Raw genomic sequence first — 26,530 nt, forward strand, 5'->3', positions numbered from 1 at the left:
TAGAATAGGTTACTGTTTACGGACTAGGCCACTATTCATTTTACCCAACTACGTCCTGCACTGAACCGTTAGAATCTACATTCCCAATTTCTAAATGAACCCAACTCCATCTAAGGCAGCAGGGTAAAACTGGGAGAAGCCCTAAATCAGTCTTTTGCAAACCGCTGGCTGGGGGATTCTGGGAGTTGAAATCCACACATCTTAAAGTTGCCAGTGAAAAACACTGCCCTAAACTTTAAAATCAGTATTAACGCGGATGACGGGAGAGACTGAAGAACCTGACTCAGAAAGCCTCTACGCTCTTTCTACAGGTAGTCCTCGCTTAATGACAATTGGGACTGGAATTTTGGTCGCTAAGTGAAGCAGTCATTAAGTGGATGACCCAATTTTACCACCTTTTTGCTGTGGCCGTTAAGTGAATCACTGCAGTCGTTAAGCAAACCACATGGTTGTTAACTGAATCATGTGGTTCCCCATTGATTTTGCTTTCCAGAAGCTGGCCAGGAAGGTCGAAAATGGTGATCACGGCACGCTGAGACAGTCATAAATGCAAACCAGTTGCCAAGCTCCCAAATCATGATCACATAACCGCAGGGACACTGCAGCAGTCGTAAGTGTGAGGACCGGTCATAAGTCAGTTTTCCCAGCACTGTCGTAAGTCCAAACCATCACTAAATGAATGGTTGCTAAGCGAGGACTATCTGTACTTCTAAAATGCTTGGAACGTTCCTGGCATCCAGACATTGGGCCTAGGAAGAAAGAGATGGCCACGTTCAACATTTTCCCAGAATATTCCCTGTTTTCAATCTCGCTGACCAAACAGGGGAAGAAACATTTTAGAGCTGCTTCCTCAGCCTTAGTAGAAAGGAGTGCTCGTTCACTGGAGAGCAGAGGAAAAAAAACAAAGAACATAAAAAGGGAACATTCGGTATCGCAGCTCTGCTCTGGCTCCATGCTCGTTTTATATGTTGCCCTTTCCATCAAGCCCAAGTGATATTGGCATAGACATTATCCCAGCTCTCTTCCTTCCTATTTACCTGTAAGCATCTTCCTTTCCAATGGAACCCCTCCTCTTTCTTCCCTATGTCCCCACATGCATTGGGGGGCACCACATTCTCCAGCATACAGACAGAACCCCCCTCTGGGGCAGTTCACACATGCAGGTTAAATGCTTGCTGGATGCAGGAAGCTTTAAATAAGGACAGGTTGGTTCGTCACAGACCTGATGTCGCCTCCTCACATCTCTTCCAAATCCCCGTATTTTGCAACGTGGCCATTACTCAAGTCACGCATGTGTGAACCGGGTCAGAATCTTCCTTTTTCCTCTCAGAAAGGCAACAGACCTCTGACTTCTAAGATTCTCTCTTGCACACACTTTTGGCAATTCTCTCTCCCGATTCCCACCTTGTATCGTGCCGTCCCATATACAGTGAGAGAGAGAACAGAAATTAAGAATGAGAGAGGAAGTTGGCTAGTTCACCCCATCTAGCCCTGCATTCTGCTTCCCGTCGCCCATCAAACACAGCATGATGGCAACTCAGCCCACAGGCCCCCAAACATTACAGGACTACGATGTCGACCTAAGAGAGGCAGAGCAGCCGCCCCTACATGGCAGCCTGGGCAGTGACAAGAGCCCACGTATCCCGGGAGTGCCCCTGATCCAGGCTGAGTTTGCCCAACAAACTAGATTAGGCTGTAATGGGGCTAATCTCTCCTTGCCTCAGAGAGTTGAGTGAACTGGGCCATGCCATTGGGCCATGCCATTAAGCCATAAATATTTATTGGTTTAGTGTTTTAGGTGACTAACATTGAGCAATTTGTGCTTGTCAACCTGAGATTAGGGTTTAGAGTGTTGTGTGAACCCAGCCTTGAGTTCTTCTCTGCAGCTACTTGGGCATCATTCCACAATCCTCAGTTTCCTGGCAGAAAGGGGGGGATCGCTGGAGAACACTTTGCTCAGGCCTGTAAAATATGCACAGGTAAAGTGTCTCCTAGATCTTTTGCAATATTCAGAGCAGAGACTACTCAGGGTTCTTTTAGCTGATAAAATAATGGGGAAAGGTTTTCTTAATGGCAGGCAGGGAGAAAGATATAGTGCCTGGAAAAATTTCCTCATTTCCCAGCTATCTCCCTGTCAAAATCCCCCTTAGCTATTCTCTATCTTATGGCACGGCCGGTTCACGCCGTCAGCTGCTGGGACTGGCAAAGATGGCCCGGGGGACGCTGTGAGACAGACTTGTGCTGGGTCAACCCTTTGGCCCCACCAGCTTGATATGTGCCCCACTGGCGTTTACATCAATGGGCGATACCTTCCACCTCTTTCAGGAAGTCGGGAGCAATGTTCACGCAAGCCAAGCCTGCACCTTCTGCATGCGGATGCGCGCGAAGATGCGTAGTGGCCAGCGCGCGCGCCAGCCAGCCTGACCGATACAGACGTGAATCTTGCAGGGATGTCCCTGGGCTTAGGAAAAAAAGAACGAGGCTCTTTAAAAAACTTTCATGGTACATCAAGGAAGCGGAACGGCCCTCGGAATTACAGATGCTACGCCATCCCGGAGGTACAGGATTCCCCGCCAGAGTTCCACGGAAGCCAGCCCGGGAAGGGTGGTGCCCCGTCAGCCACGCTCTCCTCTCTACGCACATTTCAAAGGTTCCTCTCCCGTGTGGACCCTTTTATGGCTTAGAAGGTGGGAGCTGGATATAAAGCACTTCCCGCACTCCAAGCACTCGTAGGGCTTCTCCCCCGTGTGGACCCGTTTATGGCTGACGAGGCGAGAGCTGGAGATGAAGCTCTTCCCGCACTCGGCGCACTCGAAGGGCTTCTCCCCCGTGTGCGTCCGCTTGTGCGTGATGAGGGACGCCTTCTGCCTGAAGCTCTTGCCGCACCCTGAGCATATATATGGCTTCTCCCCTGTGTGGATCCGGCTGTGGGCCGTGAGGTTGGAACTCCGGCTGAAGTTCTTCCCGCAGTCGGGGCACTTGTACGGCTTCTCGCCCGTGTGCGTCCGCTTGTGGTCGGTCAGGTGGGAGCTGCTCCCGAAGCGCTTCCCGCACTCCAGGCACTCGTAGGGCTTCTCCCCCGTGTGCACCCGGATGTGGTTGATGATCTGGGAGCAAGCGCTGAAGCTCTTCCCGCAGAGCGTGCACTCGTAGGGCTTCTCCCCCGTGTGGGTCCGCTTGTGCGTGATTAGGGAGGCCTTCTGGTTGAAGTTCTTCCCGCAGTAGGAGCAGCTGTAGGGCTTCTCCCCCGTGTGGACCCGCTTGTGGGTGATGAGCTGGGAGCTGGTGCTGAAGCTCTTCCCGCACTCGGAGCACTCGTAGGGCTTCTCCCCCGTGTGCGTCCTCTCGTGGGTGATCAGGGAGGCCTTCTGGTTGAAGCTCTTGCCGCAAACGGCGCACTTGTGGGGCTTCTCCGGCATGTGGGTCTCCTCGTGCCGCATCAGCTCCGAGGGGTGAGAGAACCACGTCTCGCAGACCGAGCACTTGTAGGGCTTCTCCCCGGTGTGGATCCTCTCGTGGATAATGAGGTGAGTTCTCTCATAGAAACTCGCCCCGCAGAACGAGCACTTGTGGGGTTTCTCCATCGGCTGAATTTCCTGGGGGCCAAAACTCTTGCAGGAACCTTCCCCTGAGTCCACGTGCCGAGGAATCCCCTCCTGAAAGGAGCTTTCCCGGGAATTCTTGCCGCTCTCCTCAAAGCGTTTGGCCGCCTTCCCAGGATGGTTTTCGGGATGACCCTCGGAGTTCTCGTCCAGCTCAGCGCCTTGGAAACACTTCCCTGATGCTCTTTCCAGGGACAATCCGCCACTAACCGTTGGCTCGGGCTGGTTGGACTGGAAAGACTCCTCTTCCTCTTCCTCGTCTTGAACTTGCTCGTTCCCTGTGGTGACAAAAAGAAATGAAAGCCAGGTCAGGTCTCTCCACCTTCATCAACCCTGGAGAGCACGAAAGCAGCATAAGACGTCTGTGGAATCACCCTGGAGAGATACTCTCTATGGTCACCTATTAACGTTTCGGATTTTAACTGAAATTGTTCTGGGTTTGCATCTACCCTACACTGCCTGGAGTCGCAATGTTCGAGTTGGGCAGGCATACAGGTAGTCCTCGCTTAACAACCACAACTGGGACCGGAATTTAGGTTGCTAAGCAATGCGGTCATTAAGTGCACCCAGACCCAATTTTACGACCATTTTTGCAGTGGTTGTTAAGCAAACCACATGGTTGTTAATTGAACCATGTGGTCGTTAAACAAGTCACGCATGATTTTGCTTATCAAAAGCTGGCTGGGAAAGTCAAAAATGGCGATCACGTGACTGTGGGAAGCTGCAACTGTTGTAAATGTATGATGCTCGCCAAGCGTCCAAATCACGATCATATCACCGCGAGGATGCTGAGATGGTTGTAAGCACAAGGAACGGTCCTAAGTCACTTTTCAGCACCATCGTAACTCTGGATGGTCGCTAAACGAGTGGTTGCTAAGCGAGGACTATCTGTATAAATAATTTAAACACATACTGGTAGGTTAATCATCAGGTCTCGTATCAGCCTGTTAAAAAGATGCCTATCCAATGCCAATCACATCATTCTACATATTTATTTATGGTTCTGGAAAGAGGTGTGGGAGCAGAACAGGATGCTATAGTTAGGGATTTCTGCACTGGGCGATGGGTTGGACTAAGATCCCTTCCAATCCTTACTTTCTATAAGAAGTGACAGCCTCCTTTGACTAGCTGGTAAGACTGTAAAAAAGGCCAGTGCCTTTGCAGGATTGTCTCTCCCTCAGAGTATCTGCCTGTCTTACTGGATCGGATAGGGTAGGCATGCTCCAGGTCCCTTCCCTGAAATCTTGCCATTCAGTGGGACCTCAGAAGCATGCCTTCTCTGTGGCTGCCCCTACCCTATGGAACACCCTCCCTCCGGTGATCTGGCAGGCCCCCACCCATTTAGCCATTCAGAAGACCTGGCTTTGCACCCAGGCACTGGGGTAGAGTGAGGATGTCTGGAGTTGGGTGTGGGGCATCCCAAGGGGATGATTGAGGTGCTGGGTTTTGTTCTGTTGATTTTATGGTTTTTATAGTTTTAATAGTTCTGAGTTTTATTGTTGTTGCAAGCTGCCAAGTTGTGTTTTTAGATGGGCAGCTATACAAATCTTTTGAATAATAATAATAATAAAGGTAAAATAACAAATAATAAAATGGGTTAAACATTCCAAATAGTAGTAACAACAAAATAATAAATAATAAAATGACTCAGACATTCCAGATTGTGAAGGTGAATTAGATGATCAGGAAAAAGACGGCTGGGTTGTTCATATCCAGCTGTGATGTGATAAAAACCCTGTTCCCTGCGCAATTTGTGGGAAATGATATTTAAACGGGGCTGTCAAAGCTTCAAAAGGTGATTTGTTTTGAAAAAAACTTTGAAGCAGAGAAGCAATCAGACCACTTTGATCCAACCAACAGGAGGGGCTTCTCTGTATATGCCCAGGAAGCTTTTTTTGGTGAAGCAAATTGGCTGATCCCCCCCTTGATGCTCTACTGACGCAGAGCAACATTCCTTGCTCAAGGAAAATGCTTTGCCAGCCAGAGCGACGCAGCTGTAAGAGGCTAAGTTCCTTGCCAAGGCTGACTGCTGCTGAGCCACCCTCTCCCTGTGTTCCTGAAATTCCTTCTCTCCAGAATGATGACCTTGAGGAATCAGAGCGTTTGGGGACGTTAAAGAAGAAACATCACAAAACCAATGAAGGGAGCTTGCACACCTGCCTGGGAACTCTGGAGGGAGGGAAAAGGAGACCACAAAGAAATCATAGCAGAAAACAATTTTAAAAATTCAAACTAACTTACCTGACAAGGTGGCCTCCCAGTCATCCTCCTGCTTCTTTTCCAAAGGGAGCTGCATCTTCAGGACATGAGGTGGGGAATGGTCTGATTTGGGGGAATTAAACCCCTGTTCTAAAGTTCCTGACACCTAAATACAAAAATGACACAAAAAATGCATTTGAATACAGTTAAATACAGGCAAAAGAACAGGATCAGAGACCCATTTACCTGTCTGCCTCCTGACCAAGTCAAAACTGCTGACGGTCTCAAACATCTGGTCATAAAAGATAAGCTGCTGCTCCTGAAGGTGGAGGCTCTCTAGTTTTAAGTTCAAACAAGGGAACAGAGTTGGGCCATAAATCAACCTAATCTCTGCTGCAGCAACAACCAAGTTTTTATGGCCTCAGACTCTCTGTACAAACTTGCGAGCCGCCTAGAGTTACTTATACAGTGAGATTGGTGGCATATAAATTTAATAAACAAATAAAAATAAATAAATCAGCAGGTGTTTAACCAGGAGAACAGATTATAGCAGAACAGAGCTAGCTGGCTGACTGAATTGTGTGTTCAATTTAATCCAAAACTGGGCTCTATTTCTAACAGTCAATTAAGCTGGGATTAGCCAGGAATACAGGAGAGAGGGATCCGAGAGATTTTTCTGAGCAGGAACAACGTCATAATCCATCCAAAAGACAGATGCCCCTCGATCTGGCAAATGAATGAGGGATATAATAAGGCTTTCAAGCATTAGTAGTTGTAGAGGAAAGAGAAATCAGTGAATAGCACAGTTAGGCAGATGCTCAGCAGAGGTGGTCCTCGCTTACCGACTGCTTGTTCAGTGACCATTCGAAGTTACGACGGCACTGAAAAAGTAGGTTTACGACAGGTCCTTGAAGTTGTGGCTGTCGCAGCATCCCCACAGCCATGCGATTGCCATTCAGGTGCCTGGCAACTGGCACACATTTACGATGGTCGGAGTGTCCTGCAGTCACGTGATCGCCATTTGTTACCTTCACAGCTGGCTTCTGACAAGCAAAGTCAATGGGGAAGCCGGCAGGAAGTCGCAAGTCATAGTCATGTGATGTTGTGATTGGTAACTGCTGGTAATTTGCTTAACAGCTACAATGGAACTGATGTCATAACTCAGGTGCAGTCCCATGAGGTTTCACTTAATGACTGCATCCCTTAGCGACAGAGTTGCAGGTCCCAGTCGCAGTCGTTAAAGGAGGACTGTCTGTACTTCTTTTTTTTCTGACAAGGTTCTTATTTTAGATGCACCACGCTATAATTTTGAAATTATAATAAAAATTAAAAGCAATTGATTTGAGGATTCTGGGGTAGGGGTTAGGCAGCCTGCACTATTAACTGCTCCAATGAAACACCGACTGAGATAAAGAACAAGTAAAAACTTAAAACTACATGAAACTCTTCGAGACAGGAAACCAGAACCATGAGTACTAACACTACTATTATTGTAAGGTCACAGTAAGGGAATCCTGCAAGTCTGAAAGCACTTCCCCCCTCCCCTGCCTTTACTTCCCAGAGAACTAGGGAGGGTCTCTCCCGAGATGCTTCCCATGCCCCCTTTCTGTCTGTGGGCTGAGCTCTCTCTTGTCAGACCATTATTGTCCAGGCAGCGGCTCTTCCTCCTGTCTCCCAAGGTCATCCCCACAGCCCATTAGAAGACAGCATCCCACTTAAAATGCTGTGACTTTGCCTGCCAATCCCTACCCTCATTAATCAAGGCACAAGCCCCTTTTACGGGATCAGCGCTGCCCTCTCCCAACACCGCCCTCCTCACCTTCTGCTCCGGCTCCTCAGCGTCCTGCAGGAACCGCTCGGCCAGGGCAACAGCCCGTGTGCAGGTCTCTGGCCCGTGTTCCCGGACCCAGCTCTGCATCTCTGGAGGCAGGACAGTCATGAACTGCTCCAGGATGAGGGACTCCAGGATCTGCTCCTTGGTGTGGGTCTCTGGCCGCAGCCACTGGTGGCAGAGCTCCCAGAGCTGGTTGCACACCTCCCGGGGCCCCTCGGCTTCTTCGTAGCAGAAGAGGCGGAATCGCTGTCTCCGCATCTCCATGTGGACGGGGTCCTCCTCCAGGACCTCTTCCTTCACTTTCACGGGTGACTCCTGGCTACTCCCATAGGGCTTGCTGTCCCCCAACATGGTCTGAGGTATGCACTCTACTTTCGGCCACTGGCTGGCATCTTCTCCTCTCTTGAAGGACGGTGGACAATACTTGGGGTCTTCCCCTAACATAAAGTGGGGGGACCGGGGGTTCCTCCATCCCGAACGGGGCGGCTGCATGGTTTTCAGGAAGTCCTGTAATTGGTTCTCCCAGCACTGGTCCTCCGGCTCCTGCTTAAACTGCTGGGGGGGCACGGCCCCTTCCAGCAACTCCCCGGTGGCCCCGATCTGGACCACGTGAAGATCTCGTGCTCTGCCCTCCAAGCCCTCCCGGGATTCGGCTCCTGCCGCTTCCTGTTCCTCCATTTGGGTTTCTGAATCCGGCTCCTGCGTTGAAAATGAAAAACCGGGTTACCTAAGTACAAAGAAAGGGTACCCAGGCCCCGCCCCAAAGCGTACTGCAGGGAGAGCACCAACTAAATTAAGAACGCAAAAAGAGTCCTAGGGGTCTCAACCAGGGTTTTGTTGAGCCTCCCTTCTCCTCCAGACGCGTGAGAAGGCAACCTCAAGATTTCCCAGTTAGAATGCAATTCTGGGACTTGGGGTTGCAACACACCTGGGGAAGACAAGTTTTATCCAACTTTGCAGACAGCCAGGAATTGCATATGAGCTGAGCCAATGGGGAGATGGGGACAACTGATCCGCACAGAAGCCAACAAAAGCTGGAGCTTTCTCCAGAGAGGAATTTACTCCAATCCCAGCAGCCTATCTATAACAATGTATGGAGCAAAGACAAAGCACCAAAGTGGGAAATGGGATACGGTAACAAAGGGAATCTGCCCCCAAGCCCTGGCCAGAAACCAGGGTCTGCTGAGAAGTTGCACCTACTCCATCTCAACAGAAGCCCCAGCTAGAATCAACTGAATTGGCAAAAAGGCAGCTTTCTAAGTATGCAATGAGCCAAAAAGCAGGGTATCAGTCCTAAAAAACAACAATGGAAAAATAACAGATATATCTGTTCAGGCTTCCAGGGTCAAATATCAATGGTTAAGGGACCAAGTATGTCATTTCAGCCCCCTCCCCGTTTTTCTATTTTTCTTTTCCAACTGACACCTAATAAGGCATTGCCATTCCTTTTAAAAAACTGTAATTAAATTAAATAATTGTAATTAAATAAAATAAAATATTTAAAGTTAAGATATTATTATTTAATTATTTAAATGGCTAGCATTATTACCACCACATTATTACTACCTCCTCTTTTTCTTTCCAGACTTCTGTTGCTACAAGATGCGTGCTTCTCTGTTACTCTGCTGGCACTCAATATCACATTTCCTTATTAAAAAGAGTGAGATTCCCTAAGATTATACTATTTGAAGCCCAGATGTGAGCAAGTAGTCATGCTATTTCCTGAATATTGATCATTGTCAAAACAGCCACCCTGCAGTAAACGCATATTAATATCCTGGTGTTTTAACAGGACTGAACCTGTCTTACTGAATTGACGTTGGAAGGAGACTCAAAGATCATCTAGTCCAACCCCAGTGAGCAAAGATGGATAGGCAGGTAGCTACGCAGGCAAAATATTCTGCCAAAGGAGAATTTGCTTCCTTTTGAGGCCCTGCCAAACAACTCACATCACCCGGAATTTGTCACATGGACTTAAACTACAAATTCTTGTAATATGAATCTTCAGTTTCAGCCCTACCCGCCAGGAACAATAGACTGCCTGTGTGTCCCATTCTAGATAGGACAGCCCTTCATAAAGTTGGCTATCTAATTTCCCTTCCACTGTTTCTCATCTCTGAGACTAGCATTTGGCAAGGTTTAGATCAGTGTTTCTCAATCTTGGCAACTTTAAGACGTGTGAACTTCAACTTCCAGAATTCCCCAGCCAGCCATGCTGGCTGGGGAATTCTGGGAGTTGAAGTCCACACATCTGAAAATTGCCAAGGTTGAGAAACACTGGTTTAGATCTCTGCACGTTGCCTCCTCTGCTGCAGAACTTTTGACATGTTAGCTATGGAACCCAAAGATTTGGGAAAACGTTCTGGGGACCCGTCCCCTATGTTCACCCCCTCCTTTGGGCCCCCATCATGAGTACCCTTTTTCTCATGCTGGAGTAAATGAAGTCAGCACCCTGGACGTGCTCCATCCTCCATGCAAAAAGACAGCAATGGGGAGAGAAGAACAGCAGCTAACTACGGGCTAGCTTTCTGGGGAAGTCTTTCCCCCATTACTCATCCCTTACGGTGCCTGCAGGGACTCCCGAGGACCCTCTGCAGCCCACCAACGGAGGCCTGCCCCTGGGGAGTGAGAATGTGGGCTTTTCTACCTTTACAGGCAGAATCTGCACAAGGGAAGAACCATTGCCAGCCTAACAATCCTGCAAAACGCACCCACCAGCCCAGACGGGGCATCGGTACGATTCTGCAACCGGGCACCCGCAATTTCCAGCCCGAGCGCAGGGCCAGTCCATTGCAGCAAAGCAACAGAGCGTCTTGGGGCATCTTAAAGACTAGTATATTTATGAGACCAGCGCCCTCAGCCTACTCCTCTGCTGACTAAAGTTTCTCCCTTGCGCCTCCTCCCCCCCCCAGCCAGGGTTCCTCCATCTCTCCCCCTTCCTTGGCCCCCTGGCATCTGGCTCCCCCCCCCACACACTGCAGGGGGCTTCCCCCCTTTGCCTGCCTGAACTCACCCCCGCCTTGCAGCCTTTGTGTCTGCTGCAGCAGCAGCTCTCTGATGGCTCCCAGGTTGGGGACCAAGAAGCGAAAGGCAGTTTCTCATGTCACCAGAGGCAAGAGGCAGGGCGGGAAGGGGAGGAGAGGAGAGGGGAGGGGAGAGTCTGCCCGCCTGCCCGCCTCCCTTTCCAGCTTTTGAATCAAATTTCCACTGCTTTTCTAGGAAGCAAAACTTGGTCAACTTAACCCCTCGCCAACCAAAGACGAGAGGACTCAAACTCGATCCCAGGGACCTCCTAAGGGTTTAAGGCCAGGGAAGCTGCAGCCAGATTGGTCAGGCCCACTTTTTCAGAGCAGAACTGCCATCCTGTGGAGGGGCACGCTGGCCAGGGGTGATGGATGTTGCCGCCCAGCCTATCTCCCGGGAAGGGCGATTCAGGGGAAGGCTCGCAATGTGTAGCGAGGAGGGGCAGTTAATTTATATACCTTTTACAGACCTGCCCACAGCTGTACAAGCAGCGAGCGGCACATCTGTTGATGGATGGGACGCCAGGGCATAAAATGCTGTATCGATTCATTTATTCTATGCACATGAAATATATATGAGCATGGCATTCTCAAGTTGAGCAACCAGAAGAGATCCAAGCAAATCAAAGGACAATGAAAAACAGGATGAAAAACACATTGATGCCCCTGAATGTGAACACACACATATTTATTTATTTATTATTCAAATTTAATTACCGCCCATCTCCCCCAAGAGAGGGACTCTGGGCGGATATATATTTTATATATATAAACATATTCTCCCCCCCGCCCCGCAACAAACGAAACACACCATGCGCCCAGATACAAATTGTAAGCAATTGGACCAGATTGGCAGAATCTATGACAGTGTCTTGCAGCCACATCTACTACTGTCATCATCGTCACCATCATCTACCACCACTTTTATTTTGTACAGCTCAAAGCTTCTGCTTCCTGTGCCCCTCCACCCCCAACAACAACCTTGCGAGGTATTCAGGAGCCAGGCTCCTTCCCTTGAAAGCCTAAGGGAAGACTAAGCAACATTCTTGTCTGCCCAAGCCCAAATATATTCAAGACCGAACAGCCAATGGTCAGTAGGCTTACTTTTAACAAAAAGCAAGATTAAAATAGGCAAAGTGATATTGGATGGAACATCCCAGGTTTGTTTGCTTGTTTATTTGATTTTTATGGCCACCCATCTCAAACAAGTGACTCTGGGCGGTGAACGATCATAGAATCAATTAAACCCAGATACAAAACAATGCAAACATTTTGAGTCTTCTACTGAATATAAATCGCTACCACACTCATTTGTGCATAGAACTCATTACACAGTGAGGACAAATTCCAGGAGGGAAATAGGTTTAGCAGCTGCATGGGGCAAACACAACCAAGTGTCTTCATTCCTTTGAAACACCAGCAGCTGCACAGGGCTCAAGGAAGCTTTTTAAAACGTCTGAGAAGTTTTCAAACTTCTGGGAAAGGGCAGAATATTCATCTGAGACCCCCTTCTTTTTTTCCCTTCTCCCTGAAACTTATGGCAATTTCCTCCCTTTTCCATTGCCCTGCTCCACTGCAGGCACTAGAGGAAACCCACACAATTAGGGCGAGGGGAAAGAAACCTTGGGATTATATTTAACCCAATTGTATTGCCTTGGAGGAAAAGTATGCATCAATATGATGATTCCCCAAGGCTAAACCATGGTGGAAATGGTTGTAAAATATCATTTCCGGAGCTGGGGGACAGAGAGAGGAATGCACAACGTAACATACATGTAGGAGACAGAGAGAAAACAACAACAACACAAGGTTCACCCAATTTCACCAAAGGGCTATGAAAGGCATGAGATCAAGACTGTAACTTTGCTATGTAAAGCTCAAGAGGCAGGTAGAAAGGGACACTGTCTATTATTTTACAGGACTGATGGACCCCTCTTAGCACAGCTATCCAGATCAGTTATTCATAATAACTACATTCAGAGACAACATATCCCAGCTTTGCTCTAGGTCAGTGTTTCTCAACCCTGGCAACTTTTAAGATATGTGGACTTCAGCTCCCAGAATTCCCCAGCCACCACTGCTCTAGATGAATATTGCAACCAAGGACAAGACTGACCATTGCAAACAAAGGATACTCTCGAATAATCCCCTGGAAATAACCCAGCCGAGCATAACTGCTGACACACCTAAACTGCAATATCAGATACAAATACAGGTAGTCCTCACTTAATGTCCACTTGTTCAGCGACTGTTTGAAGTTACGACGGTGCTGAATGAGTGGTACTTATGATGGGTCCTCATAGTTGCAGCTGTTGCGGCATCCCCACAGTCACATGGTCGTGATTTGGGCACTTGGCGACCGGTGCACAATTATGACGTTGCAGCATCCCACGGTCACGTGATCACCCTTTGTGACCTTCCCTGCTGGCTTCTGACAAGCAAAGTCAATGGGGAAGCCAGCAGGAAGTTGCAAGATGTGGTCATGTGAGGTCCTCGCTTAATGACCCATGGTAATTCACTTAATGACAGCAACCAGGACTGCCGTCGCTAAGCAACATGGTCACATGACATGACATTTTATGACTGTGTCGCTTAGCAACAGAGTTTCTCGCTCCAATTACCATCGTTAACTGAGGACTGCCTGTAAAGGTAGGGGGAGATGGGTGGTGGGGGAGATGGGAGGTGATAGAAATATGATAGATAAAATAAATAAATAAAAGAAAGAGGTGAATCTGGGGAGGGAACAGATTAGGTCGCAGCGACAGAAATGAAACAAATGGGGTTTCTTTTGCTCTGCCCCCAAAGTTTCTCATACCAGCTGAAATGACTCTCTTACTAGCATTGTTTATTGAAGTCTTCTGAATCTACCGCCCTCCAGATGGGGTTGACCTTTGGCAGGCTGGCTGGGAATGCCGAGGTGTGGAGCCCAACACTTCCAGAGGATACCAGAAAAGCTGCTTTGCTGATGGGTTGCAGCCATTCGGGGTCCTGAATCCTAGGGCTGAAAGGGAGCTTGGCGATCTTCTAGTCCAGGGTTCTCCAAAGTGGTCAATACTGACACCCGGGGGTCAAGGGACTACCCAAGGGGTGTTGTTGTTATTATTATTATTCGTTTAGTTAAATAATATGCTATTACCTAATGCTATTAGTTAAAGTAGCATTTATTAAATTATTTTCACATAAGAAATGTTTGGGCGTCAATGAACAATCTGAATCTTCATGAAGGGGTTGAGGAGCCGAAGAGCTTGGGGACCCCTGAACTAGTCCAATTCTTTGCCCAAGGCAGGAAACCTCAGATCATCCTGGACAAATGGCTGTCCAGCCTTTGCTTGGAGACCACCAACGACGAAGCCTCCAGGAGTCCAGAGGACAGGCAGGTCCCCTGCTTAACAGGGCTTATGATCAAGAAATTCCTCCTTATTTTGAGTTTGGCTCTCCCTCTTTAACGCTTCCACCCGTCGTGGGTAACACCCAACTGGTATTTGCTCAACTGCTCGTTTGCTGAAGTTTTATTTTTATGTCCTTCAGTTGCTGGCTCCATGTTCTATTTTTTCCATTGTTTTAACCGTGACAGATTGTTTTAATTATTCAGTGAACTCCCTTGGAGGCCGGAAACAAACATTCAAAGCAAGGCTCTACCCCGTTTCGGCCTTAACCCACCCCACATATATATCCAAGGCAGGGGGTGGGAGGGTTGCAGTTCCTCCATATTCTCTCACTGCGTTTCACTACACCAGATCCAAATGTGTGTGAAAGCAAAACCTGGCTCACACACGATGCTAAGCTAAGGCACCAGGGAGCTGTCCCGAATCAGACATGACTGGAGCGGCATACAAGCCGAGTGAAATAAAGAAATAAAAACCTATGTGTTTTGCAAAAATACCCCATGCGTTGCAAAATTTATTTTCAGGCCACCAGACTCAAAATGATCTGTTGTGGAGCACACACGGAGTCTTCTTTCAATCTCTAGGTTACATACACAGGTAGTCCTCACTTAACAACCATTCGTTTAGTGACAGTTTGGACTTATGACAGTGCTGAAAAAAGCAACTTACAACCAATCCTCACACTTACAACCATTGCAGTGGCCCCGCGGTCACGTGATTACAGTTCAGGTGCCTGGCAACCAGTTCACATTTATGACTGTCGCAGCATCCCGTGGTCACGTGATCGCCATTTTCGATCTTCTCGGCCCACTTCTGGCAAGCAAAAGCAATGGGGAAACTGCATGATTCGCTTAATGACCACATGGTTTGTTTAACACCTAGAGTGATTTGCTTAACAACCTCCAAAAAGGTCATAAAATTGGATCGGATTCACTTAATGAACACTTTGCTTAGCGACCAAAATTCCAGTCCCAGTTGTGGTCATTAAGCAAGGACTACCTGTATTTAAAGAAGACAAATGTGCAGCTTTCCCCGATCCTGCCAGTGGTGAGTTGCAAGGGAGCCTCATTCTCTATTCAACACCCAGACTGGTTTTGCGGGGAAGGGCTGGACTAGCAGTGGTGAGAGCCTCTGGGCCAGTCCTCCCCTCTCAGTCCAGAGCCAGAGTGGGGTGATGGTGAAGGTGCTGGAATAGGAGTGGAGAGACCTGGGTTCAAATCTCCTCTCAGCCACGGAGAGGAGAGATGCCGCATGGATTTGTCACCTCGTGTTCCAGCATAAAATGTAGAATCTCAGTCCAACAAGCAACATCTACTCCTTAGCAGGAGTCTTACACAAAAATCTCTCTCTATAATCATGTTATGCAGACTAGGGAGGATGGGACACACAAGTCTCACATTTCTAGAGGACAATAGGTTGGGGAAGACCATCCGCCCAGCTCTGCTGTCTTGTTTTTCAGCTTCGGGTATTTTATTTTTTTTTCTCCCTCCCCTTTGCTGTTTTTTTCGCCTGATTACATTCTGCCTTTATTTTTTAACTTCAGTGATTTGCTTTGCTTTGTTCCTTTGTTTTTTGCAGATTTTATTGCTTTATGATTGATGGCTTTAATCTGTTTATTCACAGTTGCTGGTTCCTTTGGTTTGCCGTATAAGAAAAGCCAGGCGCAAAATCTTTAAATGAGGGAAATAAATAAAAGCCAGATTGCCTGCCCGTTCTAGGGGGCTCTTAAAGTCACCCAGGCCTCACCAGAATGAACAGCGACAGAATTACCACTCGGCTCGGACTATGATTTTGTTAATTTTTAATCTTATTTGTGAGTGGGCAGCCCTGAAATGAGGTTTAAAACATTTCTCCCCATCACTCAAAAACGGGATAGCAGTGGATCTCTTCCAAAAGCTGATCCATTCAGTGCAAATTTTATTTATTTACTTGGCAGTTTTTCTAGCCTGCCCCAATCTGGAGACACCAGGCAGCTTAACAAAGTAAGGACATCAAACAACATTAAGAAACACACAGAAACACCCACACACACACCCCAGGATGGAGACCACAAAAAAATTCAACTAAGTTTGAAAGCTCAGCATAATGAATATTTTATGGACTCTCTTACAAAAGGCTAGGAGAGATGGGGCTATGGGGCTAGGGAGCTCCAAAACCTGGTGGCCTTGGAAACAGAGAACCTGGGCTGTCTGCAGGAGAGGGGTCAAAAAAGTCAAGATGGCTGCTGTATCAGTGCAATCAAAGCCCCACCTGGTATTCCTGCCGGCAATATTTATCAATGGAACGACTGAAACAAAAGGCAGTTTCCAGTCCTTGCCATTTTAACAAGAAAGTTTGGGACTGTTTTTCATTGGGTTAATAAAAATACGCTACCTCACTATAATGATATAGGCATCAGCACTGGAGACTATATAACATTTTTTTTTCTTCAAAGTAGCATTATGACAAGGTATTGACAATGTCTTGGGCAGCAAACCTCTTATAAAGTAGGAGGGAGAGAACCATGGAAAAATCCACAATAAATCCACTCCGAAAATATTTATTTTCTACTAGAAATGCACGACAGCTTGGCAAAAAAACCCTCCCTCCATTATGTCCAGCACCATTAAAAAAAAAAAAGCAATTCCATTGTTTTCCTATTTTCCAAATAGGAAAACAAGGGAATTTCTCGGCCCCACCCAGTCAGCAGGCAGCTCTGCCCACTAGGCCTTATTGCTATAACCCACTGAAACCCATGCTCCACAGCCACCCAAAGGTTGCCCACAATCTTACTACCTCACTCTCCAGGGTTTTTAGCAGTCTTGCTGGCTGGGGGATTCTGGGAATTGAATTCCACACACCTTGAAGTCGCCACGGTTTTGAAACACTGGCCTGAACCTTCAAGATTATAATTATTTCATGAGCTTTAGGCTCTCATAGTGGCTGTTAAAGCAGTCAATCAGCTTCCTTCCACTGGCCCTTCTAAACATTTACTGGCTATATGGCTATCGAGATCATAAATGCAGATTCACAGTACAAGTTTACAGCCACAAGGGGTAAGGGTGGGCCAACCATCACTATGTGGGCCTAAGGAGAGCCCCGCTTCCCCCCCTAGAAATGCAAATGGGGAGATTTTTTGATCATCCTCGACTCATGTACATAAAATCCAAAGCAGTGTGGCTTGGTACGTTGATGTCTGCTGTCCTAATTCTTTATGGCTGTGCTTAACAAAGAACTGGAGACAGTCTCCCTTTTATTAATCTAATAAAAGGACCAACCGAGGGATTGCAATATACAGAGTGCTCTCCAGCCAGGCACGTTGCTCATCCGCCAAGCCATCAACAAGGCAGTCAGAAAACCGAGATCATTTTAAAAATGCTGCTTCCCTCTAGTAAAAAAAAACATGGCACGCTTAGTAGACATATCGGCAAGGTTGATTATGGGGAACCTGCAGATTCTGATGGAGTGTATCTCTGAATAACAGGCTGGCCACAAATAATAAGAAAAAGGAACACACCAGGCCTTAGTCAAACCAGTAAGTCAAATCCACCTGTCCAGGATTTTCAACTACCTAAACTAGTAGTGCCAAACACCTTCTGTAGGTAAAGCAGGTAGACTCGTACTGAGCCACAGTCCCTTAAGGACTATTTTATTTTCGCAATAACCCTGTGAGGCAGTTCAGAGAGAGATATAGTGAGTTTTATACCTGAGGGAGGATTTGAATCTGGGTTTTTCAACTAGTGAGTCATTTGAGGGCCCGCTGCTGCATGAACGCACGGTCTCCTTAGACCAGGGTTTCTCAACCTGGATTCCGGGGCACCCTAGGGTTCCGCGAGAGGTCACTAGGGGTTCCCTGGGAGACCATGATTTATTTAATGAATTATTTCAAATTCGGGCAACTTCACATTAAAGAGGTAAGTTTCGTTCTTTATGTTCAGTTTAAGAACACTGTTAATGCATCTATGCAGGCCTACCCATGAAACAAATATAGTAATAATTTTGTCACTTCTGGCCTATATTTCAGCCTGAATGTGCAGGGGTTCCCCAAGGCCTGCAAAATATTTCAAGGGTTCCTCCAGGGTCAAAAGGTTGAGAAAGGCTGGCATAGACACTGCTGAAATCAGTTGCTGAAAATCCCAGAGGGGGTGTGTGTGTGTTGCCCTTTTGAATTAGGGAACACCAAACTCCAGAGGGAAATCTAAAATAACTGGAAAAGAATGCAAAGCACAACCTTTTTCCAAATTCCTCCAAGCCACTGGGAGTCAGGCAGCATATACATTTAATAAATTAACTCCATTCCTCAGCCCACACAGAAGACCCTGCCATTTGAGTGACATGCACCCACCCCTTGCACATCAGCACCCCAATCCTTGCAGCCTTCGTGCAACCCCAGCAGATCTTAAGCACCCATTTAAATGGAGCAAAAGCTCTTTTTGAATTCTAGGGGTTGATAGCTGAGAAGGACACATCCACTGAAAAAGCTACACCTACTTATTAGATCCCTGCAGAGAGGGATGTCATTAATTAAATTTGCTTCTGATAGGTTATCTTTCTGTTTGTAAAGACTCCCCACTCCCTTGGAGATGCTTTAAACCAGATGTTTTCAAACTTATTCAGGCTGCAGAACCTGTTAGTTAAAAAAAAAAAAAAAGCCCCAGAATCCCTGATCAAGAGGCAAAGCTTTCATGATTAAAAAGGTATGTATTCAAGTGAATTTTTCCCCCTTAGTCTCGTACAGAACCCCTTCAAATTATCACAGAAATGTAGGGTTCCATAGAACACAAAGCTTTCAAAAGCTTTGCTTTAAAGGGCAAAGTTTTAAAGTTTGAAAAGTGTTTTTCAAACTTGGCCACTTTGAGATGTGTGGACTTCAACTCCCAGAATCCCCCAGACAGCATGTGCTGTGCTGTGCTGACTGGGGATTTCTGGGAATTGAAGTCCACAATCTTAAAATGGCCAAGGCTGAAAAACTCTGCTTTAAATGAAGAGAATCCCCCTCCTGTAAATGTTCTGAAGTAGTATTGTCCCAAAAAGGTGTACTATCCCCATTTTTTTAAAAAATCCTCATAACTGTGGATTCACATGTGTGAAGTCCTAATGTGGTTTATTTGGGCTTAATGGGCATAACTGGGTTCACAAAACTCTCTTAACCGAGTTAAAAGCCTAGCGTCGCCTTCCCACAGCTGGTCAAGCTAGGTTTATTTTAACTGGGGAGAGGCATGTGACCTAGTGGTCTGTGTGAACCTAGAAAAATAAGTTTAATTCAGCCATGAGGCTAAAAAGTGTTCAATTCAGGAAACCTGGTTATGCAAAACACAGCAAACCCATCCAATTGTATGTTATGCAGTAAACCGCAGCAAACAGGTGTTTAGAGATAAGCACAAACCCAAGTTCTGTGCACGTGTGTGGATGTGTGCAAGGGTGTGAACCCATACACCCACCCACTGATTTTTAAACCACCAGAGAGCCCCTCACCAGGCAATTTCGAGGGGAACGCAACCAACCCACAGAGAGTCCCCTACCACTTAAAGGCAAACCCGAATGTCCGCAGAGCCCACGAGATTTTGCACGGATCCCCACGGCCCTTAAGTTCCCGTTACAGGAGGCGAGGAAAGCCAGGAAAAATAGGACAACAGTAGAAGAAAGCAAGAATCCTCCTCCGATAGGAAGAGCAACAGAAACCAGCCACAGCGCTGGGCTGGAAATTTGATTTTTTTTTTGGTGGTGGTGGGGGGTGTTTGCTTTCTGCAGCCACAAGAAGCACATCAGCAGGGAGGCGCGCGCGCCCCCCCAAAAACGCCCAGCCTTCCCTGCTCATTTCCAGGGTCAGAGAGCAATTTCCCGCCTGCCCTGCTCTTTTCTCTCTCTCTGGCATTTTCTGCCCTGCTTCGCAATCTGGGGGTCCTCTGCCCCCCCACCTTCCTGGGCTTCTCCCCCGCCCCGAATCACCGCACCCCCCCTCTCCCCGCGCCAGCCACTCACCTGCCTCAGCTCCGCTCTGCGGCCGCCCGCCGAGCCGAATCCCGGTCCCCCGTTCGCCAGCGGGAGAGACAGGAAGTGCCGTCCCTACTTATGGGCTCCAGGTCTCCCCCCGACGTCTCCCCCCATCCCACCCAGAAATCCCCTGCCCCTCTAGCCGCGGCGGCTTCATGGTTTCAACCCTTTCGGGAGCGGACGGGCGGCGCGCCCCGGTTTGCGGCGGAGGACCCAGTGACTGGAGGAGGGTCTTCGACAGGGGCTCCCAGCGCCCCCCCGGGGCACACTTGGCATCCTGGGGGTCTCCTGGCGGCCGCACCCCCAAAGTAGGGAGGTTCGGTAGAAAAGCTGAAGTGTGTTGAATTTGGCACGACGGCTACGCAGTTAATTCCCCGACGGCTTGGATAGTTAATTAGTTCTCCCTGAAATTCAGATTTTTACCCTTGAATAGCAATCGGGGGTTCCACAGTCAGGCTTCCGGGCGCCACATGTGGCGGGGGGGGCTCAGATGGTGCAGCCCCTCGGGTTAGAAAAGCGGACTGGACTCCGAAGGCATTCCTGCATCCTTGAATTCGGATCAACCGTTTTTGGACTCCGTCTTCTGTAGGGCTTACATTTTTCAGCTCCTCCCCCCCTTTGAATTAATACTTTCATTAACACCGCTGCACATGTTTGTAGTTTCCTTCCATTAGTATAGTACAAGAAAATTACATATATATATAAAAAAGAGCCTTCCAATCATCCCTCCCTCCCCCAAATTAAAAGTTTTACAGCATCTGTTCCCAATGCAAAAACATAAGCTCGGAAATGTTACCCCCATCTCCAGAAGCCACTTAAACCTGCCCCCTCTGACTTTGACTCTAAACCCCAAGCCATGGCTGGGATTACTGTATGCAACAGTTAGCCACAACAGTTAGCCACAATCCTATTTATTTGGCGGGTGTTAGGTTGAACGTGTAAGTGAGCCTTCAGAACTACAGAAATGCATAAATATTTATTTTATTTAATTTTTATCTTGCCTTTATTATTTTTATAAATAACTCAAGGCGGGGAATATGCCTAAATACTCTTTCCTCCTCCTATTTTCCCCACAACATCCCTATGAGGTGGGTTGGGCTGAAAGAGAGGGACTGGCCCAAGGTCACCCAGCCAGCTTTCATGCCTAAGGTGGGACACGAACTCACAGCCTCCTGGTTTCTAGCCCAGCACCTTAACCACTAGACCAAACTGGCTCTCTTTAGCTGAAAGCACCTTTCTAAAATATGCCTGACGGATTTGATTTTGATTTTGATTTGAGCCACCTATGGGCACAACCAGAGGGCCACATTAAAGTCTCTCCTCCATTCCCTGAGGGGGCAGAAAACTACACTGGCATAAATTATACTGCCCTCCTTGCCAATTGCCCAGGTTTAATGCAGGGGGATTCCCCTGGCTAGGTTTCCCTCTCACCAATATCACCTGCCAACAGGAAAAATAACAACAACTTTTCTTAATGTGTGGCAGGACCTGAAGGGGCAAGTGTAGCAGATTTTAGGTGTTTTAGCCACTGGTCGATATTACTCAACCAACAGCTGGCTGGTGCAGAGGTGCTCCACATCTGGACCCTGGCAGTCAGGCTATTTCTGAGCACAAGTCTAGCGCTCTTCTGAAAGAGTGCTAAACCCGTGTCCCAAAATTGCCTGGCTGGCAGTCATGGGGATAGTAAAGTGGTGCAGGGTAAAGAAAGAGGGGGCAATCAATAGCCAGCAATTTGACTAGCCCTGCAAGGGAACGACAGCCCTGCAAGGGAACGACAGCACTGGTAGGGAGCCATGCCTGGCTAGCAACATCTGGAAGGAGCCCAAGAATTAACCAAAATGGCCCCTCCCCCCACCATAAAACAGGCAAAAGTACAGCTGCACAAAACCCCTTATGGCAGAAGCAGCAGAAAAATCCATTACGCCCTCTTTGACGGTGGATCCAATAGCCTGAAACTGCCAGAGCTGGATCCCTTTCGTGGGGAAATTGTTTTTTGCTCCATGCAGCCCTCCTGCCGTGTGCAGGACAGAAGAGCACCAGTCCTTGTGCTGGGAGACACACTTGTGAAAAGCCAGATGTGCCCAAGTGAAAATGGGCATGAATGGGCGCGCTGCAGCCTCAACACTTGGACAGGAGCTGGGCAGAGTATTTATTTATTTACTTTAGATCATTTGTATGGCCCATCTTAGACAAGTAATGCTAGGCAGCTAACAAGCAGCCCATTAAAAAAAAGATCAGACCAATATAGAATAAAGCAAAATGCAATTAAAAATAATCGAGGCACCTCATTGTCCACTCACAGTGCCAACACACGCATATTGGGTTCCACTAATATCCTGGCCCTAACGCCAACGGGGAAAAGCAGGTCCCAGCCTCTGCTTGCATCACCCACCAGATTGTGAAATTATTATTTATTTATTTAGAGGCTGCTCTGGGCAGCTTTGAAAAGAGAAATAGAGAAAAAGAAAACAACAAAAAAAATTAAACAATAAAAACAATAAAAATTGGAACAGTGAAAGATGGCTTGAAGCTGCCTAAATATTAGGCTGGGGGTGAGACGAAGGCCTATCACGGGGACATGGCATATCCAAACAGCTACTGGGCAGGTTGGTATGGTGGTTAGGGCAGGTTTCTCAACCAGGGTTCTGCGCAAGGTCACTAGGGGTTCCCTGGGAGATCCTGATTTATTTAAAAAAATCTTTCAAATTCAGGCAACTTCACATTAAAGAGGTACGTTTCATTCTTTATTTTAGTGTAAGAACACTGTCAATGCATATAGACAGGCCTACCCATGAAACGAATATAAAAATGTTGTAACTTCTGGCCTATGTTTGAGCCTGAATGTGCAGGGGCTCCCCGAGGCCTGAAAAATATTTCAGGGGTTCCTCCAGGGTCAAAAGGTTGAGAAAGGCTGGGTTAGGGGAATGCAAGGAAGAGCCTGAAGCGTGGCCTTGCGTTATCTACTGCATTGTGGCAGAGAAGGCCAACGCAGAAGGGTTTTGCCCCCTCTCACAAAATACTAGAACTCAAGACAGTCCAAGAAATCCTTGGCTTTAGAAAAGCCAAGGACGATTTAAAAAGTGGTGGAAAAATTGCAGTAGAACAATTAATCTACGGAACTGCTTGCTTCCAGATGCAGCAAGGTTCCCCCGGCAGATAATTTTTTTCCTGTAAGAGAGGCACATCAAACAATCTTTTTAGGATAATAGCCGCAACAACCATGAAAAATGGAGCTTCCAGACTCAGGAACAGTATATCTCCCAACAGCAATTTCACAGGCAGGGAATCGATTTTTTAAAGGCTGCATTCTCGCCCTTTGAGTTTTTGCAAGTCTAGTGCTGGCAGACAAGTGAAATCAGAGGCCGAGACTGGCTGGTCCTCTGCTTTTCCTTTAGGTCAACATAACAAGCCGGATTTGAAAACAGCCGCTCCGTCTCAGGAGGCCTCCGCAGAATCCGAGGCTTTCGCCAACATGACAAAAGCAGAGTCGCCGTGACGTCGTGCCAGCCCCGCCCTTTTCGAATCTCCGCGGGATGTCACGATTTGCGGACCGAAGGGACGCTGCTTGCATCTCAACGCCCCGGGGCTGTTTTTGTCATTTGTACCCACCCCTGACGCCTCTGCGCAGTCTTTTTATGCCTCCCCAGTACCTGGGTTGCGGAGGTGTACTATGCTTGAACATGGAGGTTCAACTTTCTATAGGAATGTTGGGCTCTGCAAGGACTAGTTGTTCTATACTCGCCTGGGTCTCAACAGGGAGAGAACTAAGCAGGCATACTTGAATATTTTTGGGAAAAAAATTATTTACTCAAGGATGGTTTCCCTTTAACCTTCCCCCCAACTCCCCCTTCCGGAATATCTTATTCTTTCTCAGATCTCACTCTTTTTCTGAATTTTTCAAATTTAACTTACCCTTCCGAACTGCTGATGCAACGGCACACTCGGCGAAATTAAAACAACAACCCCAAACTCTAAAAGTTTTATCCAAAGGAGCCACAGGAAAAGGAATTCAGTAAGAGGAAGAAAAAAAAGAAAAGTCCGCCTTTCTGGATCTACTCTAGGCTGCCGAACTTTGTGCATTTAACCCTTTCAGCTTTCCAGAAAGTTGCAAGGTTTCACTTGACACAATTGTGAACTGATCCCCCCACAACCCAGAAAAATTCCCGATCCTGTATCCTTAGCTGGGGGTTAATATGCAGAACCCAGCAGCTGGACAAGCATTTTATAGCAAGGATTTAAAGCAACGTGGAAGCAAAAAAAAAAACTATTAGCAATAACGATTCCATTTTATTTTATTTTATTTTATTTCAAATTTCTATCATGGCCCATCTCTCCCGAAAAGGGGACTCTGGGCAGCTAATATTTGGAATTTTGGAATAAGTTTGCCTAGAAATTAACTTTAGTTAGCCTTTGCCACAAGCATAACCATCGACCATGGTATGCTTTTGGGATGGCTCAGAGAGTTGGGGGTGCGCGGCGTGGTTCTACGCTGGTTCACCTCCTTCCTCCAGGGCCGGTCCCAATCGGTGGTGATAGGGAGTCAGAGATCCGACCCTCAACCCCTCCTTTGTGGGGTGCCGCAGGGTTGGGTCCTCTCTCCTCTCCTTTTCAACATCTACGTGAAACCGCTGGGTGAGATCATCCATCACCATGGGACGAGGTATCATCAGTATGCTGATGATAATCAATTGTATATCTCCATCCCAGGTGAAGTAAGTGATGCTGTGACCACCCTCTCTGAGTGTCTGGGGGCTGTGGGGGTCTGGATGGGGAACAACAGGCTTCGGCTGAACCCTGGTAAGACGGAGTAGCTGTGGGTTAAGGGCTCTGCCATATCCAGGACTTTGTCATCCTTAGTTCTGGATGGGGTTGCACTGCCGCCGAAAAGACTCAGTGTGTAATCTGGGTGTTCTCCTGGACTCACGACTCCTGCTCGAAGAGCAGGTGGCAGTCGTGGCCAGGAGGGCTTTCGCACAACTTCGGGTTGTGCGCCAGTTACACCCGTTCCTGGAACGAGAAGCCCTCCGAACAGTCACTCGCGCCCTGGTCATGTCCCATATAGACTACTGCAATGCACTCTACATGGGGCGACCCTTGAAGAGTATCCGGAAGCTTCAGCTGGTCCAGAATGCGGCCGCACGGGCCATTTGCGGTTCCCGTAGGTCGGCACATATAACACCTTTGCTGCACGAGCTGCACTGGGTGCCAGTCTGCTTCCGGGTCCAATTCAAGGTGTTGGTTATCACCTTTAAAGCCCTACATGGCATGGGGCCAGGTTACCTGAGGGACCGTCTCATCCCTATCACATCGGCTCACCGCACCCAATCATCCAGAGAGGGCATTTTGCGGACCCCATCCGTAAGAGAATTTCATCTGGCGGGGTCCAGGAAGCAGGCCTTCTCTGCAGTGGCCCCCGCCCTCTGGAACATCTTGCCCCCGGAGGTGAAACAAGCCCCTTCACTCCTGACTTCCGGAAGGCCCTGAAGACCTGGTTCTGCTGTCTCGCCTGGGGCGGGAAAGTGAACAACCATTCTTGGGGGTGGCTCGCACCCTAGAGTCCCTCCCACCAGCTTGGAATTTTATAGCCTCTTGGATTTTATATTTATTTATTGCATTTTATAATAATTGTAATATGTTTGATTTTTATGAGATTTTAACGTTTATGGCTGTAGTTTGATTTTATTGTAAACCGCCCAGAGTCCCTCTTTTGGGGGAGATGGGCAGTAATTAAATTTGAATAATAAATAAATAATAAATAAATAACCACAAGAATGCCCCAAACTGGTCTTAAACTGGTTTTGAGGAAGTATGTTTATACTGGATCCATGTGAGAGGGACTTTCCAGCAGCATACATGACAATGAATATTCACCATGTCCTTGACATAATGGTTGCTGCGCTAGGCATGCTCAGATGTCTGGTAGCTAATCTGCTAAATGAATAATGAATCCAGTGATCGTATGAAAAGAAACTTTTAAGCTTCTACGATGTCAGCTTTCAACTGGACCATTGAAACCCAGTAACAGTCTGTGTCAAATAATTTTATTTCTGTAGATGTAGCCGATTCTCTCTGGTCTTGTTGGAAAGTGGCTGAACAACAGCGCCATGTGCTAAGAATCAAAGAAGAATTGAAGAAGGTGGTCAGAGAAAGGAAACAACGAAAACTTTTCTGAAAGACTGGAAACCTTATGTGGACTTTTTGTTGAAAAAAGAAAAAAAATGATATGATTTATGGGTTTGAGGGTTGAAAAAGATGTGGACTAAGTGAGGGGCTGAAGGGACTTGTATGATATCTAAGAGGGAGGGAGGATTGTAAAGTTGTAATTAGCTGTTGAAGAGAAGGTTGGAAGTCTTATTTTATTTATTTATTTATTTATTCATTCATTCATTCATTAATTCATTAATTCATTAATTCATTAATTAATTCATTCATTCATTCATTCATTCATTCATTAATTCATTCATTCATTCATTCATCCATTCATTCAGTTTGTATGGCTACCCATCTCAAACA

At 47.3% G+C, this 26,530-nt stretch overlaps 1 protein-coding gene across 1 annotated transcript; it reads right to left on the bottom strand.

Moving 5' to 3' along the window:
* Positions 1-1,460: 1,460 nt before the first annotated feature.
* LOC134492080 (zinc finger protein 436-like) lies at positions 1,461-23,992 on the bottom strand. Its single transcript, XM_063296216.1, has 4 exons — positions 23,930-23,992; positions 7,621-8,334; positions 5,844-5,967; positions 1,461-3,880 (listed from the first exon to the last, which is right to left on the bottom strand). Exons 2-4 carry the CDS (start codon positions 8,311-8,313, stop codon positions 2,634-2,636), a joined length of 2,064 nt encoding a protein of 687 aa, XP_063152286.1. The 5' UTR covers positions 8,314-8,334; positions 23,930-23,992; the 3' UTR covers positions 1,461-2,633.
* Between the last annotated feature and the right edge of the window lie 2,538 nt (positions 23,993-26,530).

The sequence above is a fragment of the Candoia aspera genome, chromosome 2 (assembly GCF_035149785.1).
Source record: "Candoia aspera isolate rCanAsp1 chromosome 2, rCanAsp1.hap2, whole genome shotgun sequence".
NCBI lineage: Eukaryota > Metazoa > Chordata > Lepidosauria > Squamata > Boidae > Candoia > Candoia aspera.